Source organism: Camelus ferus, chromosome 6, assembly GCF_009834535.1.
Source record: "Camelus ferus isolate YT-003-E chromosome 6, BCGSAC_Cfer_1.0, whole genome shotgun sequence".
In the NCBI taxonomy this organism is placed as follows: Eukaryota; Metazoa; Chordata; class Mammalia; order Artiodactyla; family Camelidae; genus Camelus; species Camelus ferus.
In genome coordinates this window covers 38,854,649-38,873,882 of record NC_045701.1, presented here as the reverse complement: position 1 = coordinate 38,873,882, position 19,234 = coordinate 38,854,649, and the positions used below count along the sequence as shown (strand labels likewise).

Sequence of the window (19,234 nt, the reverse complement as noted above, 5' to 3'; positions counted from 1 at the left end):
GATCCTCGATTACTTAGGGATGAGGGAAAGGCTGAGAGGGAAGAGGGGGAGCAATGACAAAGGGTCATGAGAAAGCTTTTGGAGGTGATGGAAATGCTCACTCTCTTGACTGTGGTGACGGTATCATGGGTGTATACATTTGTCAACTTGTCAAAAGTTGTAAAATTGTATACTTTAAATATATACAATTTAGTTTGTCAATTATACCTCAATGAAGCTGTTAAAAAAGCGGACAGAAGTGAGGAAGAAGGGAATCGGTACAAGAACAGATTATACAGTGTTATTTTAAAAGTGGTTTTCAAAGAAGAGGGATGTCCAATATGCTCCATGCTCACAAAATACCTTTCCAGAATGACATTTTCCTGAAAATGTCATTTTCTAGGAAGACAGAAGTTATATTTTTGAGGGAGCAGCCAGGTTGCAAGCAGATGATTAATTATCACGGAAAATCGCTGATGTATCATCGCAATTTCACAGTATTTCTTACAGTTAAAACAAAGCTCCTTCATATTCTGATAAAGGTATTGTGAAGCTTTAATTGATTTGTGTTGGTAAAAGCCCTTGGTTACTGTCGTGGAAAATAATTGAATTAAGTATCAAAATATAAATGTACAACTTTTGTTACTGTTTTTATATTTGTTTTTCTTTAAAATAAACATTGCAGGGTGCCAACACCTTATTAAATCAGGGGAGATGAACTCAGGGCCTTGCCCATCTGTTGGTTTAATATTAAATTACAGAATCTACAAAGATGTTTAATGAAACTTGTGTAGCTATTTCTGCATACTAGATAATCTTGTAAATGTCACTTGCCCACTCATTAAGGAGCAGAAATGACTTATGCAGGTGAACTTAGAAATATAAATCTCTAGGCTTAGTTGTATACTTTCTTTCTGGGAAGGCAGATATTTTTTGCCTTCTTTTGAAAAGAATAACTATATCAACTAAGCACCACAGTAAGTAAATACAATAAAACATATAAATGACAATATTGATCAGGAGGACACTGTAGATAGACATTATGCTCAGAGAGACAGAGTAACTCAGAGTTTATTTGAAAGATGTTTAAACAGCAGGCTGTATCTAGAGTAACAGACATGACATGCAGTAAAACAGTGACTCGGTAATTAAGCATCACTCAACAGTGATCCATGCACACTAGGTCTTCAGTAACTGTTAAACAGTATTCATAACTTCAGCTCCTGAGATTGTGATTTAACAACAGCGAACAAATCTGGAGATCACAATCCCTCACTATTTGCAAAACAGAGGTAAAGAAGATGTTCCTAAGTTATCTCTATTCCAACCAATACAGACATGATGGTGGAGAAAACTCATTCAAGAAAGTGTTGATCACTCAGCAGAAACAAGATTATTCTTTAAGAGGGATAGATTTTAAGAAGGACTCTTTGCTGTGGATCTAAGGTAGAGAGAGATCTACAACAAAGGGGATAAGGGCTTCCACATTTTGGATGAGAATTTCATTATGAGGCAGGTAGGGACACCTGCAATTCATTATGGTCAACTATAAAGAGTTCTGCAAGAATTTGTAAGAATAGAATACAGTCATTACAAGTCACACGTGGCAATTTAAATTCAAATGTGCATTAATTAAAAATTCATTTCCTCAGTTGCTCTAGCCACATTTCAAGTGCTCAGTAGACAAGGTGTGGTTAGCAGCTCCCACATTGGACATGCAGTATAGAATATTCCATCATCACAGAAAGTTCTAGTGGGTAGTGTTGGGTTACAGTGAGACAAACACAGGGATGCTAAATAAGGAACTCTGTAATACTGATTTGAGAACGTGAGTGTATATTGGTTACATAGAGGCCACGTCACTCAGCTCTCAGAGGAGAGAGCTTCATTCATACTCACCTAGCTTGGCTTAGGAGTTAATAAACAGCCCAGAGGTAAAGCACTCTTTGTGTCCTCATGCCCTCTGGGACCTCAAAAACTAAATGTGTGTTTTCCATAAAATATTAAATCAAGACAAATTAAGACAGAACACTTAATGTGAAATAAAGTTCAGATACTCCTGTTTAAACACAGATTAGAATTTCTGTCAGAACAATGCCAGTGAAAAGTTGACATTCTAATTAATACAATTTACATTATAAAGCACTGAATATCTTTATCTTGCTATTATGAAATGCCCTCTTTTAAAAAAAAATCAAGGCTCTACTCAACAGGGAATTGAATACTAAGGGCAGTATTTAAAAACCCATGTACAAGAGGTGGTTGGGGTCACCGGCATTTTTACACACTATCAACCCAGGTCTCTAAAATGGAAGCAAAACACTCATCCTCTACAACACGGTTTTGTGATTTTTTTTAAATCATCCAAAAGACGATTTGCATGCAGCAATAAGATTCTGAGGCTGTTTTTCTTGCAATGATATAAAACACACTGCAAAACACGAACACCAAAAACTAACCCCCCCCTTCCCCTCTTCTCTTCTTCTGTCTTCTCCCTCCCACATTCTCTCACTGAATGCCACAGGGAACAGTCCTGGAACCCTGTGAACTCACATCCATGTAGGGCTCCCACACGATGTTTACTCAATCCAAATTCCAACTGTGTAAGAGGGGCAGAAAATCAGCCCCACAGCTGGGTACCCAAGGATTCGTGTTCATAGCCTTTGTCAATTTTATGCTATCGGTGAAAGGAATAAAGATGAGATTCTTAAAGCCTGAATTTTCATTTCCTAAGACAACGTGCTTTTTCTTCATGCTTTATCACACTCCACTACTTGGTTTCCACCCCTTCATAATTGATATCGGCCATTTGAAGCATTCAGTAAAAACCTCATGAGGTTCATCAAATGTCCCCTAGTCTATAATTCTTGCTTCTAACATATTCAGAAGCATATTCATCCAAGTGTTTTCCACTTCCCTTCCTTGGTTCTCCCTGTGCACAGGGACGAGTGTAATGACAGTTGTATTAATTATATGCTGAAAAACCCACATAGCAGCAAAAATGATGGAGATCATCATTTTAAATATTTTATTAAAATAACCCAGTGTAGAACAGATAAAGTAGACCCTCTTGATAATGAGAGGTTCATTAATTTTACAAGAATTCTAGAAAGCTTAGAATGGTCATCAAAATTATGTTTCTTTTTTTTTTTTTTTAAGAAAAGGAAAGCCTTCAGTCTCTGCTTTAGCAAGCAAGGGTCTAGTAAAATTTTCCACAGTATTTTTAAAATAATTACTCACCTTTCTGGAATAAGTTTTGAAAAAAATAGCTGGAAATATGGAGGATTTAGATTTCATAGTATTACTTGAAATGCCTGTAAAATTTCAGCTTCTGCAGTTTACCCATTAAAACTTGGTGTATTAGCATATAATGACTTCTGATAAGTAAAATTGGTATTCTCCATAAACAAATAAGCAGTGCATTAAAATCCTTCCCTAACTAACAGTGAGAGTAAAACAAGCTTGCCTACCAAGTGTGTCTCCAGGTACAGTTTAAGGCCATCCGTCTCTGCTTTAGGTGGTGTCCAATTCTCAGTGGTTTCCATGGCTTCGTTCAACCATTGAATAAATTCATCCAGCTTGTTTACAAACCCCTGGTGACAGAAAAGGAGAAAAAGGGACAAGAAAATTATGTTAATTGGTTATTTTTTAAAGCCAATCTTAAAAATTCCAAACTTCACCAATGGTAAAATTGATATCACTGTACTCCCATCCTATCCATGCTGTACAATAAAATGTCCACTTTTCTTGCCATTGAAATCTATTTAAATGGAAAGAAACTGTCCATGACTCCCTTAGTTTTTTCCTAGGAACACTTTTTTGAGGAATTTGGATTGGACTGCAGGGTGTCATTGGAAAGGTGACCTCAAATCATCGAAGCATTCCTGGTGTCTGACAAGCGCCCCCTCACCAAAAAATCAGGTTAGGTCTGCTAGGAACACTCACTGGCTTTGGGGGTTAAAAGCACTCCTGTAAAGACAGTGTTCTTTACTCAGAAGCCTATGGAGTTGAGGTGCCTTCACTGAACTGGCAATCTATTTTAAATCACATAAGTGTCTAAAGGGACTTGGATGAGTTCTACTGACAGCCCAAATGTCTGTGACTGAGTCTCAGTTCTAAGAAGCAAGGAAAGGTAGAGGACCAATGAACAAATGTAAATGCCTATCTCTGGGTGTGTGCTGGACAGAAAGAATTATTGTAGGCTAAGAAGCACAAATCACAATAATCTTGCAAATTTTCAGATAGTGGTTATAAAAATTTATTGACCATTTAAAAGAACACATCAGTGGAAATGGAAAATATTTTGAAAAAATGAAAGCCCAGCTATGAACCTAAGGGAAAGAAATGGGGCTGGGCATCTGCTTGCCTTGACTGGGTAAACACCACCACCTGGAGGTCAAAAGGAGAAAGGACAGGCTTCTACATCTGAACTCACTGAGATGGCTTGGGATGCTATTTCCCTATTAAACTTAACCTATTCTTCAGATTTGCCTTTTGATTAATTTTGATTAATATTTTTAATGCTTAACTGGTGAGTTAAGTTGTAATAAAAGCTAAGGATTCCTCCCTGTTAGGGAGATTCTAGCTTCCCACCTCCCCTCCTGCTTACATATGTAGCCACAAGAATATAAACAGAAATTATGAAAACAAACGAAATTGGAGTCCGTCTGATTCTTGATACCTTTGTCACCTGCTATTTCTCCACCTCTTCAGCCCCTTTCTGTGTGTACTGTCACCAGTGTTCTGTACAGGGGACAGTGTACTAATTATCCCCATATCATGAGACTCTATTTGTAGAGAAACCAAGTAAGTGCCACTCTATTCACCAAGCCAAGCAATGTGCAGGAGATGCAGGCATTTCAGTGCTGTCAACAAATATTTGATGCTCATTTACAGAAGCTCTGCTAGAATCTCTCTGACATAAATGAAGGAGAATGAGGCTGACATAAGTAACAACATAGAAAAGTGGGGAAAATACAAAATTTTACTTATTTTGTAATATAAATCAAATCCTAGACAACAGATTTTGGTCACTCAGTCATTCTGGTAACAAATATTTAATAAGCACCACTCTGTGTAAAGCACACTGCTGGACATTACTGGGAATAAAAAGAGAAATATCACTGCAGCGAAAACTTCAGCAGAACATAAAGCATGTCAAAGCACTGGCCTACTGAATCCAAGTAATTTTAATCATTAAAAACAAAGTTTTACAATCAATAAAGACTTGGGACACAGTCCTGAATTTTCTTGTAAAATGTATTCTGTCTGTATGAGAATTCTGTTTATACTCAGGTTTGTTTCTATTCTGAGTATTTGACCTGTCTGTTTCTCTACTGTTCTGAGTTCACACTTACTTACCTGTAGAGTCAAGGACGACTATAAAAATCTGATTTTCTTCATGACACAATCCAATGCTGCCATTGCACTACATGAAAAGCACATTGTACATCCGCACAACTCACTGCTGCAGAATGAATTACAAACCTTTGAAAGGCCACATATTAGCCTTCATCGCTCAAACTCCCATATCTTATCTATTCAACCTCTCTCCTGTCATTTCCTACCACCACTTTCCTTCCTGTCCCTTTTTGCTCTGTCTTCTGTTACACTTCTCTGCCTCCCTGCCAACCTCTCCAGGGGCACATGGAGGGTTAGCCAGGCCACCCTCTTAATTGTCTCCTTCTGGGTGGGCCCCTGACCATACTTATGTTTGATACATGCTCTGAGAGCCTATTGATTGGAGCCTAGCCAGGATTCAACCCTTCAACCCACAGAAGAAACCTTGGTCATCCTACTTGGGAGAAAATGGAACAGCCATTGGCCTGTTACCACCAGTTGGCAGCACATGTCCCACTTTCAAATCATTTGCATTTTGAAAGTTCCTTAATGAGGTGTGTTTAAAGAATCTTACTTTTAAACTTTCTAAAACATCAATAGCTTTAAAGACTAAGAAGCACAATGAAAGAGTTGAAAGAGTGTGTAAGTGTACACTTACAGGTTTGTGAGAAATAATTTGCCAGGGCTCAGCTGGTTAACATACATTTGAAGATTATATTCGCAAGGAAAATACACAGCCGAGTCTTAAAAAAAAGCTACACTCATGACAGGGTAAGAATATCCATTATTTCTTTTATTTTCCTACCTGTTTCTCTTCTATGACAAACCTAGGTTGGCAAACTATAAACTGCGAGGGTGGTTACTGCTGCCCTTCAGAAAAGCTGTCATGGTAGCCAGCACAGAAAGGAGAGCATTTCTTGCAACAGATATGGGACCAGAAAACAGCAACACAGTAGGAAACAAGAAATGGTCCCTGCCTTGTGGAGTTGAAAGCCTAGGGGTAATACTTTATAGAATTACATGATTTTTAGAACAAATTAAAATTGAAACTATTTCTCTAAAATGGGAAAGGGGAAATTTACAAGAGGAAGTAGACAGTTGTGCTGTTAACACAATTTGGTGAAATGGTGCTGATTATGGTCATTTTACCGATAAGGAAACTGAAGGTCAAAGAAGATAAGTGACTAGCCTAATGGCAGAGTTGGGATCTGAACCATATCTGATTTCAAGGTCTGTTCCTCTCAGGTTACCACACTGCCCCTGAGAAACAGCACTCTGAGAGACACATTATGGGACCCAGATGAAGGAGAAGAAACATTTCTTGCCAGCCCCACAGTCATGGCACTGAGATAAAAATTCTCTAAATCCTCCCTCCTTCACATTCACTATTTTCAGTTAATTTTTCTGAAAGGGGATCTGTGATGAGGTTAGACACCTAACAAGAAATGCTCTTTTTAGCAGGCAAAAATTGCTGTAAATTTCACTTTTAATTTATAGAAAATTTAAACCAAAAATTTAAGGCAGTTATATGCTTGAACAAGCCCATTCTACCAGTGCCTCAATTACAGATGAGTTTGACTCAGTTTAATCACGGAGATGGTCCTTGGTTCTCAGGAGGTAGCATAGCCCATGATTTGAACTGCTAATGTCCTTTTGGTGCTTGTTGTTTGTATGTGTGTGTGAAGGCATGTGTGTTCACCCCCAGAAGAATGCACGTTTCTCGGTGCACAGAGAAATCAAGTGTAATGTCTGACTTACTCCAGATCAAGTTAGTTGCCTTCAGAGAGCGACCTGCTGAAAAGCACCAAAAACGTGAACTATTTTCACTATAGTTTTGAAAGTCAAAAAGGTCAGCCTCTGCTGCTGAACTTTTTAAACCATTCAAAAGTATATACCCCTTTCTTAGTATTCCAAGATGAAAGGATATGGTAAATGATCTCGGCTGAACAATGCTAGCTGAAACAATAAGTAATCTTCATACAGCACTCATTAGGTGCCAGGACCATTTAAAAAAGTATTCTACATACAATAGATCATTTGAGTCTCATAAAGACCCTGGGAAGCAGGTACTATTGTCACCCTCATTTTACAGATGAGAAGACTGAGGCCGGGAGAGGCGAGGAGCTGTGCTCAAGGCCACATAGCTAGAAGAGGGTAGACTCAGCACTGAATCCAGAGAGCCTAACTGGCACCACATGACGTCATGAAAGCCCAGCTGACGTAACCATTTGTCTAAGTCCCTGGCAGAAATTAGGCCTTGAGAAAACATTTCAGTGAGGATTAATTGTAGGGGGAAGGAAGGAGAGGTTGTACTAAAAGAGAAAAAAACATGCTTACTGTGAACCAGTGTGGATAATGTTAAGAAAACAGTTGCTACAACCAAACAAAATTCAATTAGATTCTAGGCTCTATCCATGTCTTATTAACAATATAAACTAAAGGAGTTACTTGATATCTCTCAACCTGTTTCTTTACCTGTAAGAGAGGGGTAGTAATATTCATCTTGGGTTTATGTGAGGATTTCAAGAGAAAACATATTGCAAAACCTAGAGTAAATCTAGGGCTTGATAAATGATTTTTAAAAATCATTCTCAATCAACAGGTTCCAATTTGATCTTTTATGCCACTAGCTCAAAACTTTTTGATTATTCACTAAGCACACAACACTGCTAGGTGCCACAGGGAGGATGGAGAGAAAAGTCCCCCCACTGCCACAGTGCAAGAGGGCACCAACGGTTCTGGGCATTCAGAGGAGGGAGTCATGAATTCCGTCTCAGATCATCAGATGAGGCAACGTGGAGGGGGCAGCATCTGAACCTGCAGGTTAGCAAAGATTTCCCAACTTCCTTATTCCAGCAGTGGGTCTGAAGGGGATCACAGTTCTCTGTTAACAGCCACAAGTTTTAAGAATAATCTGGCTTAAATTTTCAAAACAAGACACATGCTTTGGCACCAGTCTTTAATAAAGGCTACCAATGAGTAATCACAATCCTCTTACCCAACGCACAAGGAAGCTTTGTTTAGGCTCTGATAACTGGTAAAATTAGAACTCCACTTAGAATCAAAAATATGCATTGAAATTTTATATGTATATATGTCAACATATGTATTTAATCTTCCATGTTTGCTTAATTCTTATACATAGTTCTTATATAAAATGACTAATTTCACTTTTTACACAATAGTACTCAAATGCAATTTACCCTTCCTAACCACGTATCTATGTACTTAATGTTCTACCAAGATGCAGAAGCTCAAGATAAAATGAAATGGAGTTATACAAAACAGAAACAGACTCACAGACAGAAAACAAACTTACAGTTACCAAAGGGGAAAGAGGAGGAGAGATAAAATAGGAGTTTGAAATTAGTAGTCACAAACTACTATGTACAAAATAGATAAACAACAAGGTCCTACTGTATAGCACAGCAAACTATATTCAATAGCTTGTAATAACCTACAATGAAAAAGAATATGCAAAAGAATATATATGTATAACTGAATCATTATGCTATACACCAGAAACTAACACAACATTGTAAATGAATTATATTTCAATTAAATGAAAAGGAATTAAAAGTAGTGCTTTGGACTCTACCAACTCACATTTACCCACATTCCTACCTACAAAATCCAACATGGTACAAGTAATTGACAGAAGGGAGGATATGGTGAGTGCTTTTAGAAGAAAGATTGAAGAGAAAATGAAATGGTTTGACACAGTTTTAACTCTGATGCTACAAGAAAACTCAAATGCTGAAATGTGTTATGAAATATTTAGCTTCTTTTCTAAAGATTGAATGGGATGTCTTTAGAACTTAAAAATATTCCTTATAAAATCATCCTGGAATAAAGGCTGTCAGTTGGAAAGAGAGAATAAAAAGGACATAGAATGGTATTATCTAAAACTGACCAGGTGGGAAGTTCTATTCTGAACTCAGTATCATGTAGAAGGGATAAATTCAGCCGAATCCTCAGTTTCTTCAAATACTATTGACAGTGGTTTCAACCCAGAAAGATCCTCAAATCTCATAATGGAAAATGGTTTCCATCAACAAATCTAGAGACTTTGACTTCAGTTGCTCCCCTCTGACTTATGAGAAGAAATAATCAGCAATTTTAAGGGCAAAACAAGTTTGAAATGCGTATCATCAAAGTCTAATAAAGACAGGAATAAATACAAGAATTGGGAATAAACTGGAACTAATAAGAAGTTAATATCAACTGAGTATTTATTATGTGCCAGGCACTTATTTAATACTTACAACTACCCTACACTATAAGCGTCCCACACTCTCCATTTTAGAGAGGGGAAAACTGAAGCTCCGACAAGCTCAAATACTTATAGCTGCTAGGAGTGAACCTGGGGATCCTCCCACGTCACCTAACTGCCCCAAAGCTTTGCTCACTTACTCTATGTGAGACCTTGCTTCAGCACCCCGCAATGCTCCAGAGGTGCTGGATGAGCAAATCAAATCATCTTTATCTGCCTCTAAACTCCAAACAATGATCTGAGATGCTCACTCCTTAGCATTTAGGATTATGATCATTTAGTGGTTTACTTGTAGGATTTTTATATCCAGTATTATAAATAACAATACTTAACATGTGGGTGCTGACTATCTACCAGCTAGTCTTCTAATAACTTAGGTAGTCGTTTAATCTTCCCAAATTTCTCTACTGGACAGATGAAGAGGCTGACGCAGAGAGGAGTTAAGTGATTTATTCAAGGACATAAAGCCATTAAATGGCTATTAAGTAGTCTGGTTCTAGGGCCAAACTCTGAACTACTAGACCATACTGCCTTTATCACCAGGCTCAGTTCCACGAGGTTCACAGAGGGAACAACAAAGGGCGGTAACACCCACTGCTGCCCATTCTTAGTCCCCAGCCTCTGTGAGAACCCCCACTCGTCCGCACAACTTCCACCTCCCCATCACAGCACCTCTGATTTGGATCATTCTCCCTACTCTTCTTGAAAAGGAAAAAAGGAGAAGAGTTTCCATGCAGATTAAAAGCACAGACCCGAGTCTTCAAAAGGCCCTTAGAGCCCATCGAGTTCAATGCCCCCATCTTACAAGTGAGGAAACCAAGTCTCAGAAAGGTTAACTACTTGACTGGTAACAGGCAACCAGTAGGGAACTGAGGCAGAAGAACTCAGGTGGTGTGTCCTCAAGTATACAGCTCTAATTATTCACTTTAAAAGTTTTCATAGACATCTTTTGAATAAAATGTCTGGAGTTCAAAAAAAAGGACAGAGTTAGAGTAATTCTAGAGTAAAGGAAAGAATAATGTAAAATTTCAGAGTACTGCTGGTTTGGCTAATTGTGTGTACTATCCATGTTGGGGGGCATTAGGCCAGCTGAAATAAAGATTAAATTGCCTTTTTTTCTTCCAACTCTGCATGTGTGCACATTCATGTATATGTGCATATAGGTCCTTTATTCAAAACTGCTGAGAGCTTACTATGCAAAAGATACTGTATTTGGGCCTGGGACTCACATATAAATGACCAAGAATTTTCTCTTCTAGAGTTCAGATACAATGATATAAAGTGTGATATGTTTGATAATGTAGTTTAGCAGTTGTCAAACTTTTAGTCTTAGGATTCCTTTAGACTTAAGAATTACTGAGGGCCCTCAAGAACTTTTGTTTCTGTGAGTTATAACTATCAATATTCATTTCAGAAATTTTGATAATATTTATTAATTCATGTATAAATATAATCTACCACATGTTAAAATAACACATTATTATGAAAAATAACTATGATTTCAAAAATAGTGAAAACAGTGGCATTCTTTCAGCTGTACACAAATCTTGCTAATGTCTGGCCTAACAGAAGACAGTTGGATTGCTATTTTTTTACTTCTGCATTTAATCTATTGCAATATCACATGTCATTATAGCCTCTGGAAAACTTCACTGTACACAGAATGAAAGTGAAAACACATATATCATTTTAGTGCTGGCTTGTTTGTTTCTGGTTTTGGTTATTTACGGGGATTTAACTGACATATAACGTTACATTAGTTTCAGTTATGCAACATAAGGATTTGACACATGTATATATTGTAAAATGATCATCACAATAAGTCTACGTTAACATCCATCACCACACATAGTTACAATTTTTTTCTTGTGATGAGAATTTTTAAGATCTACTCTCTTAGCAACTTTCAATTATACAATGCAGTATTATTAACCATAGTCACCATGCTGTACACCACATGCCCAGGACTTACTTATTTTATAACTCTAAGTGTGTAACTTTTAACCACCTAATTTTAGTAGTAATATAAAAACAGCTTGACCCTGTGGCTCCCTGAAAGATCTTGGGAACCCTCAGGAGCGCCTGGACCATACTCTGAGAATCTGTTTTTCAGACCATCTCAAGCGCTCCAGAGCCATTGGAAAGGCATAACTCAGTCTTGGGGCAGGGAGGACTTCTTGGAGGAAATCATAATTCAGCTGGGTCCTGAAAGATAAGTGTAAGTGATTCAGAAAAAGTACAGAGGACACTCAGTGGAGCAGAACATTCTTGGCAGATAAAGTTCAAGAGAGAACAGCTCATTCTTAGACCTCTCAATAGCTGGGCATGGCTAATGCTCTGGAGGGAAATAGGAAAACTGGGAAGTGAGGTAGGAGTCTAACAAGAAGCCAGGCCACATATACCATACTCTGGAGTTTGGACTTTATCCACAGGACAATGGGGGTGGTCACTGAAGTTCTGAAGCTGGAGAGTGAAAGAATCTGATTAGCCTTCTAGAAGACTTGTAGTGGCTGCAGTGTGGAGCGTGGATTGCCAGGTGTAAGGCTGAGACCAGAAAAACCAGTTAAACAGGTGCCACACTACTCCATGAAAGAAGTTGATGAGGGCTAGAATGAGGTAGCAGCAGCAGATATGGAGAGAACATGCAAGACTACAGAGAGAGAGACAGAAGTTAAAATGGACAGGACAGTTGTATGTGATGGATGAAAACTTTGGGAAATTTGTTAGAATCTGAGATGACTGCCAACTTTCGATTTTGGTTGGAGGTACCATTCTCTGAAAGAAGCAATAAGATATTAAGAAGGAAGAAGCAATTTGCAGGTAAATGATAACCATGGTATTAGACATCATGAGTTTGGTTTATAAGGTGTGGAGCAAGATCTAGGTAAGAGAGAGCAACATACAGCTGGTACTGGAGATCACAGGTATGGGTGAGAACCCAGAAGCAGTGTGTAGGGGTATATTCATTGTGTCTTCTACATTTTTGAGGCCCCCACAGTGCAATGAACTCAATTTTATTCACCCCAGTCCCTCATTCTGCATCTGTCTCAGCGGTTCTCCACACTGGCTGTGTCCCCAAATCAGCTATGAAACATACATCAAATTCAGAGAAGGGAAATTTGCTTCAAAGTCTCCCAGGGCTACAAAGATAAAGAGTCAACAGCTGAGGGGCGGTAGGAATGTGTTCATGTTGATCTTGAAAATAAATAAATAAATAAAAGGACTTGCTGCCCCTTTGTGACAAGCTTGCAAGATCTAGTATAACCAGGAGACAGCTTGTGCAACAGGAAGTAAGCTTGGGAATGGCATGTTCTAGTTGTAAAATGAGAGCACTGAGTTGAACAATTTCTTAAGCCTTTCTGACCATTAACATCTGTGGTCCTGGCAAATAGAGCCTCCTTCAAAGTCAGAGATGTTCGGATGATTTACCTGTTCCAGTTAGACAGGGGACTGATCTTTGCTGACTTCCACACACCTTCCTAATGTCTTCTACTCCAATCACCATATCTATTCCTCAAGACCCAGGTTCAAGACTCCTCTCCCAGCAAATCATCCCAACCTAGTGCTACCAGTCCAACACACTTTCTTAGTTTTTCCATCTTTAGCAGTCAGAGACCTGAGGGACAATTCTAAATCTAATGGAGGCCATTCCTTTTTCTTCCCATAATACATTGTGATGACTTTCCACCTGGTTAAAGAGTTCTGTGGGAATTATTATTTATAATCACATAATTATAAATAAATATTATAAATATATACAAACACAAATTATAAGTAAATAAGTATACATTATTTATAAGGTTGTTGTGTGACAACATTATAAACTAGAAGGTTGTTTGTATTTGTCTGAACACACATTCATTGCATAAATTCCCTTACATAAACCTCCTAAGATGTCAGAGAAGTGCATTAACTAAAATTATTGGGCCAATTATAGGAGAATTATCTCTAATATAATGTAAGAATCATCTGTCAAGGCAGCCCAGCATTTCACAGAGAAGAGGGGTGTAAGAATCTAGGGCGACGATCACAGGCCCCAGGAGGAAGGGGGGTGGGGGTTGTGTAGGAAGCTGAAGCTTTATAATGACCAAGATGGCTGAAGGTTGGAGAAGAAAACAGGGTGATAGCATTTGATTCCAAAGTTCAGAACCATCTACACACAAAGAACTGGTGAGGCCTGACCCACCCACCATATTAATAATAATAACACCAATCATGACCATAGGAGCTAACATTTATTGAATGCTTACTACAAGACAGGTACTATTCTGAGCTCTTTACACATTTTAACATATTTAATCATCAAAAAAAAAAAAGGAAGGAAGAAAGAGAAAAGAAAGAAGAAAAACAACTCTATGTGAAAGATATACTTTTAACCCCATTTTGCAGAGGAAGAAACTGGGGCAAAAGCAAGAAAGTCACTTGCTCAAGATAACACAGGTGATAATGCATAGAACCTTATCAACCTGAGAGAAGGGAAAGCACCTGACCCTGAGCTTACAGGCGGCACCTTTCCTGGGTAAAGCAGCTTATTCATCATGCAAATCTCAGCCCAATCACCTTTACATAATGAGATCAACAGCCTCAGACATGGTTTGACATCATAAGTGACCTCGACACAGAACCCACATTCTTGGAATGATTTTCCCCCATATTGTCTGAATAGAACACAAAAACAGTAGTGCTGACAGTTCATTTTAAGACATCACAATGGCAAATCTGCCAGGGTGAATGTTTCCAATCTGCTTAATTTAGCTGACCTTATTTGCTATAAATTCAGACTAATCCACATCTAACTCTTACTGGGTTACTCACTTGTTTATGTCACCATTGTCCCTGGTCTCTTGGCATCTTACAAACTCTAGCCAGGCCCCAAATTCCTCTAGGATGCCTGGTTCTTCTCATGTTACAGTGCTAGGAATGCAGTGTGAATAGTTTCATACCTCCAGGCTCACAGCCTCACATTCACTTACCATTAGGATCTCCTAAGGGGAATTCACCCAGAATTCCATGGAACAGAAGGAAATTCCATGTTGAAGTGATATATTCCAGTGAATATTTTACAGAGAAATGGCCACATCTCTTAGTCATGCCTCTTAGTCTCATAAAATTTCAGAACTGAGAGGTATCTTAGAGGTCATCCAATTCAACTCCTTATTAAAGTTTATTTTTTGAAACTGAGGCTTGGGAGTTTAAGTTTCCAAGGTCACAAAGCTACGTAGGGGCAGAATTAAGGTTCTTTTTCTAGTTCTTTCTATTAATGTCAATGCTAATTCCCTAAATTCATATGAAATGTTACAATAATGATTAACACTAGTGTGTATGTAGCCTTTAAATTGCTTGTAATTTCATACAATAATCTGTGCAATGGCAGGACAAACACAATTAATATTCCATTTTAAAGACTAGGAGATTTAAACAGTAAACTTTTAGTAACTTACTCAAGTTTTCATAATTAAAAAGTGGGAGGCTGTGAATTGAGCCCAAGTTCCTGCCTTTGAGTTCTGTAACCTTAAGTAAATTACTAACTTCTCTATGTATCTCTGTCCACATTGGTAAAATGCAGCTATAAGAAGAGCGTCTTCATCAAAGAAGGATTTTTCTCTTAAAAATTAAATGTGATGATATGTTAAATGAATAAATCTCTTAGCATCTTGCCTGATATGTTGTAAGTGGGCAATAGATGTCAAGGTTTTGTTCGTTTTTTTAATTGCCATCTTCCCAAGACACTCTATCACTAACACAGAGTCATAAATGTAGGCTTATGGATAAAGAATTCACTAATGTCCTAAGAATTACTTCAGTTGAATTCCTCTTTTGATTTTCATCATCATAAAAATCTTTGCTATAAAATATAGTTAGGAACTTCCATCATCTTGATACAACAAAATGTTATTTAATCATAGCTTTTCCATACGAAGAAAATAACAAAGAGCTATGTTCATCTTATTGCTTAAAAACTGCGAACAAAAAAATTGTACCTTCCTATACACTTCAGAGGCTAAAAGCCAGATGCAGTGACTGAATGCAGCCTCACGGTGGTGCCAAATCACCGATAAAGCCTCGAGTCCCAGCTAACGTTCTGCAGAAATCAAACTGACTCAGGACTGAAATATTCCTAGTGTGTTAACTAGGAAGGAATTTGCCTTGGAACCCTACAGTTCTTCTCCAACAACCTTCAGCAAGGACTTTGACACACTGTACCAACAAATCCATTAATTATGTTAATTCACATATTTTTCTTGGCATTTCAACAAATAAAATAACACAAAAGATTATGATCCTTAAAAAGAACTGTGTAGCTTTTTAAAAATATTATGTTGATTTAGAATTATCAACTTGGATTTGGCCACATGGTTTGCATATAAGACAACATTTATCTTTGCCCTGCTCATCTACTATGTATCAATTTCATATATCTCTTGGAACCATTTATTAAATTCTTTATATCTCCCCAAATCTCAGCTTGAAATCTCAACTCTTTTGACCCCCTTCTTTCATTCTCTTATTTTTAAAAAGCCACAAAACTGTACTGATTAGTCCTTTATAACATCTCCCACCTCTGTCTCTTTCTTTCCTTAGTCGGCTTCCAAAACCACAGTTCACACCCTTTTACCAAACATACAAGCTATTGCAATGACCTTCAAAATTAGCCTTAGAGCACTGGCTTGTAACCTTGACTGCACGTGGGAATTGCATGAGGAGCTTTAAAAACTACTCACCCCTTGAGAGTCTGAGTGGAGCCTGAAGTTGGAATTTTTTCAAAGCTCCCCAGTGATTATAATGTGCAGCCACAATCAAGAACCATTTCACTAGACGTGTAGCCAGCACGCCACAGCCATTTTAACCTTATGCTACCAACTATCTGGGCAAAAATTTTAAGTAGTTTCTCTTTTTCAGAAAGGTTGCAAATTAGTGACTTGAAGGTCAAATCTATCATACGGATGTATTTTATCTGGCCTGTTTTTAAACTGTTCAGACCAAACATTAAAAAAATCAGGACCTGTCACATAAAACCCAGATTTCCTACTTCTTTTTTAAAATTGTAAGATCTTACCACACAAGGCCCAGACTCCCATGCAACAATCACTTGGAGCTGAGCAGTTGACTGCCCTTTAGACACTTTAGAAACACGGCACTTACCCTCTAATTATTCAGTCTCTATCATTCCCCACTTACACCTGACTATATGGCATTTGTATTACCTGTTTGCCCCTTTTAGAGTCATTTTAGTTTGTAACTCCTGGTCTAGAGGAAGAAGTTCAAACTAAATGATACATTTATGCACTCACGTATTCATTTATTCATGTATACATTAGACAGATATTTATTCTGCGTCTGTGCTTTGCAAACTCTTGGAATTTAAAGTCCATCATATTTTGGTCCTTTCTTTTTAATTTTATATTCCTCCTTCCCTTCAATAAACTCTGTTGTAACCAGCAGTTGGTTTAAGAGACATCTCCCTCCCAATGTTCATAGCCAAGAGGCTCATTTCCCGAACTCCTCTGCAGTTAAGTGATGCCATATGACAAATTCTGGGCCAATGGGATGTGAATAGTAGTGATGTGTGCAACTTCCAAGTTCTGTCTGTAAGAAGAAAGATGAGTGCTCTCCATGTCCCCCTTCTGGTGAGCTGGCACACAAACACAGCCTTGGTGAACCATAGGACAAGAGCAGTGGGGGAGAAAGCACCTGAATGCCTAGATGGCCTCTATCTTCCCTGGACTGTCTGCCTACCTCTCGTTACATGAGAGAAGAAAGGTCTTCTATCTTATCGTATTTTGGAGTCTCTTTGTTTATAACAGTTTAGCTTATATTCCAAAATACCAGGCCTCTCTCTTTACTATTTCCCAAATATACCTTAAGTACTCTTGCCTGCAACCGTGGCTTATACCAAAGCCTGTCACTAACATTCTGCCTTCTCATGTCAGCCAGATTTTCTGTTCATCATTGAAGGCCCAGCTTAAGTAGTCCATCTTCTGTGATGCTTTCTCTAATGCTGTCCCAGAGATTCTTAGATTCAAAATATGGGAATTTGGACTCTGAGGTGAACCAAGTAGTTCATCTTCTGTGATGCTTGGTCTATTCCTCTGCTCTCCCATTGCATGTCTTTCCACTTGGCACTTATCAAATATTATTTTATATAATGAGCACAGAACCTAGAATTATGTTGTCATATCTCTCTCAAGTTCTAAGTCCAGAATTGAAAACAAAATTTTAGATTGTTCATAGGATAAAGAAGACTATTCAGAATTCCTACAGCATTCTGCTATTAACAACTCTTGTTGAATAATAATCTGCACTATCAGCTCATGTTCAATTTCTGATCTTTCAGGACTCTTGAATCTTCCAATTTTAATTACAAAGCTGAGCCTTCCTTGTTCTTTAAAAACACGGCTTTTTCCTTGTCATCTAAACTAAATTCTTATTTTCTTCATTCTTGCATTTGAGCAATTCCTCAACACCCTGGATACGTATTTCTATGACTAAGAAATGCACTGAAAAGATCAAGGGTTCAAACTTGAAAGGTGATGCAGAGTCAACTCATAGTCCTCTCATATTTGGAATCTGAGAATCTCTAGGGCAACATTACAGGGAGAAAGTAGGAGACACTCTTGAGGGAAAAAAAATTTAAGGAAAATAGGTGCCAGGGATTGAAAACTATATATTCCAGAAGAATAGCAAAGAAAAGGGAATAGGAGAGAAGATGTAAAGAAGACAGAAAATTCAGATATAAGAGGAAGACTAGCAACTGTGAAGGAAAAGGTTAGCATAACGGGAAGGCACACATAGAATGAAATGCCAGTGAAGAACACTGGAATCCAATAACCTTAAAATGTTTCCTACCTGATAGGATGCTCTTAAGAGATCACTATATACACCTAAGCGCAGACTATCACTCCACCAACTCCAGGAAAATTGCTACGTGGTTGGTATAAACGAAATATCAAAGGCAGATGAGAATCAAATTTATAGCAGATCTTGATTTTAAGTTACTCAGAATGAAGAAAGACAAATACAGCTCTGTTTCAAACGGGACTTATTCGAATCTCAAGTCAAATAAAGGATGGCCAGAAAGGACTTTTTAAAAAGAGCGACACTCAAGTGAAGTGGTTTTTTTAAGACAAGTTTTGGCTCTTGAAACTGTGTCCTATCACACAAAAAAAGTCATGGGTGAGATCCTTAAAACATGAGAAGCAATCACACTGATTCAAGTAAAAAAGACTTCAAAGACTTAAACCTAAGGCCTAAAACTATAAAACTCCTAGAAGAAAACATAAAAGAAAAGCTTTATGACATTGGACTGGGCAATGATTTCTTGGATATGATACCAAAAGCACAGACAACAAAAGCAAAAATAGACAAATGGGACTCTATCATACTCTTAAAATGTTGTGCATCAAAAGATCCAATCAACAGAGTGAAAAGGCAACCTACGAAATGGGAGAAAATACTTTCAAATCAAATATATAATGGGTTAATACTCAGAATATATAAAGAACTTCTAAAATTCAACAACAAAAAATTAAATAACCCAATAAAAATGAGCAAAGACTTAAATAGACATTTCTCCAAAGATGATATACAAATGGACAAGCATATGAAAAGATGTTCAACATCACTAATCAGAGAAATGCAAAT

General features: G+C 37.8%; 1 protein-coding gene across 4 annotated transcripts in view; it reads right to left on the bottom strand.

The window, feature by feature from the left end:
- Positions 1–19,234, bottom strand: part of AKAP6 (A-kinase anchoring protein 6) — a 466,205-nt gene that overhangs the window by 207,182 nt on the left and 239,789 nt on the right. For all 4 annotated transcript variants that reach the window (XM_006191269.3, XM_014564808.2, XM_014564809.2 and 1 more), the window contains one exon: positions 3,450–3,572. In XM_006191269.3, the coding sequence (XP_006191331.1) occupies positions 3,450–3,572 (123 nt within the window). The remainder of the gene's footprint in view (positions 1–3,449; positions 3,573–19,234) is intronic.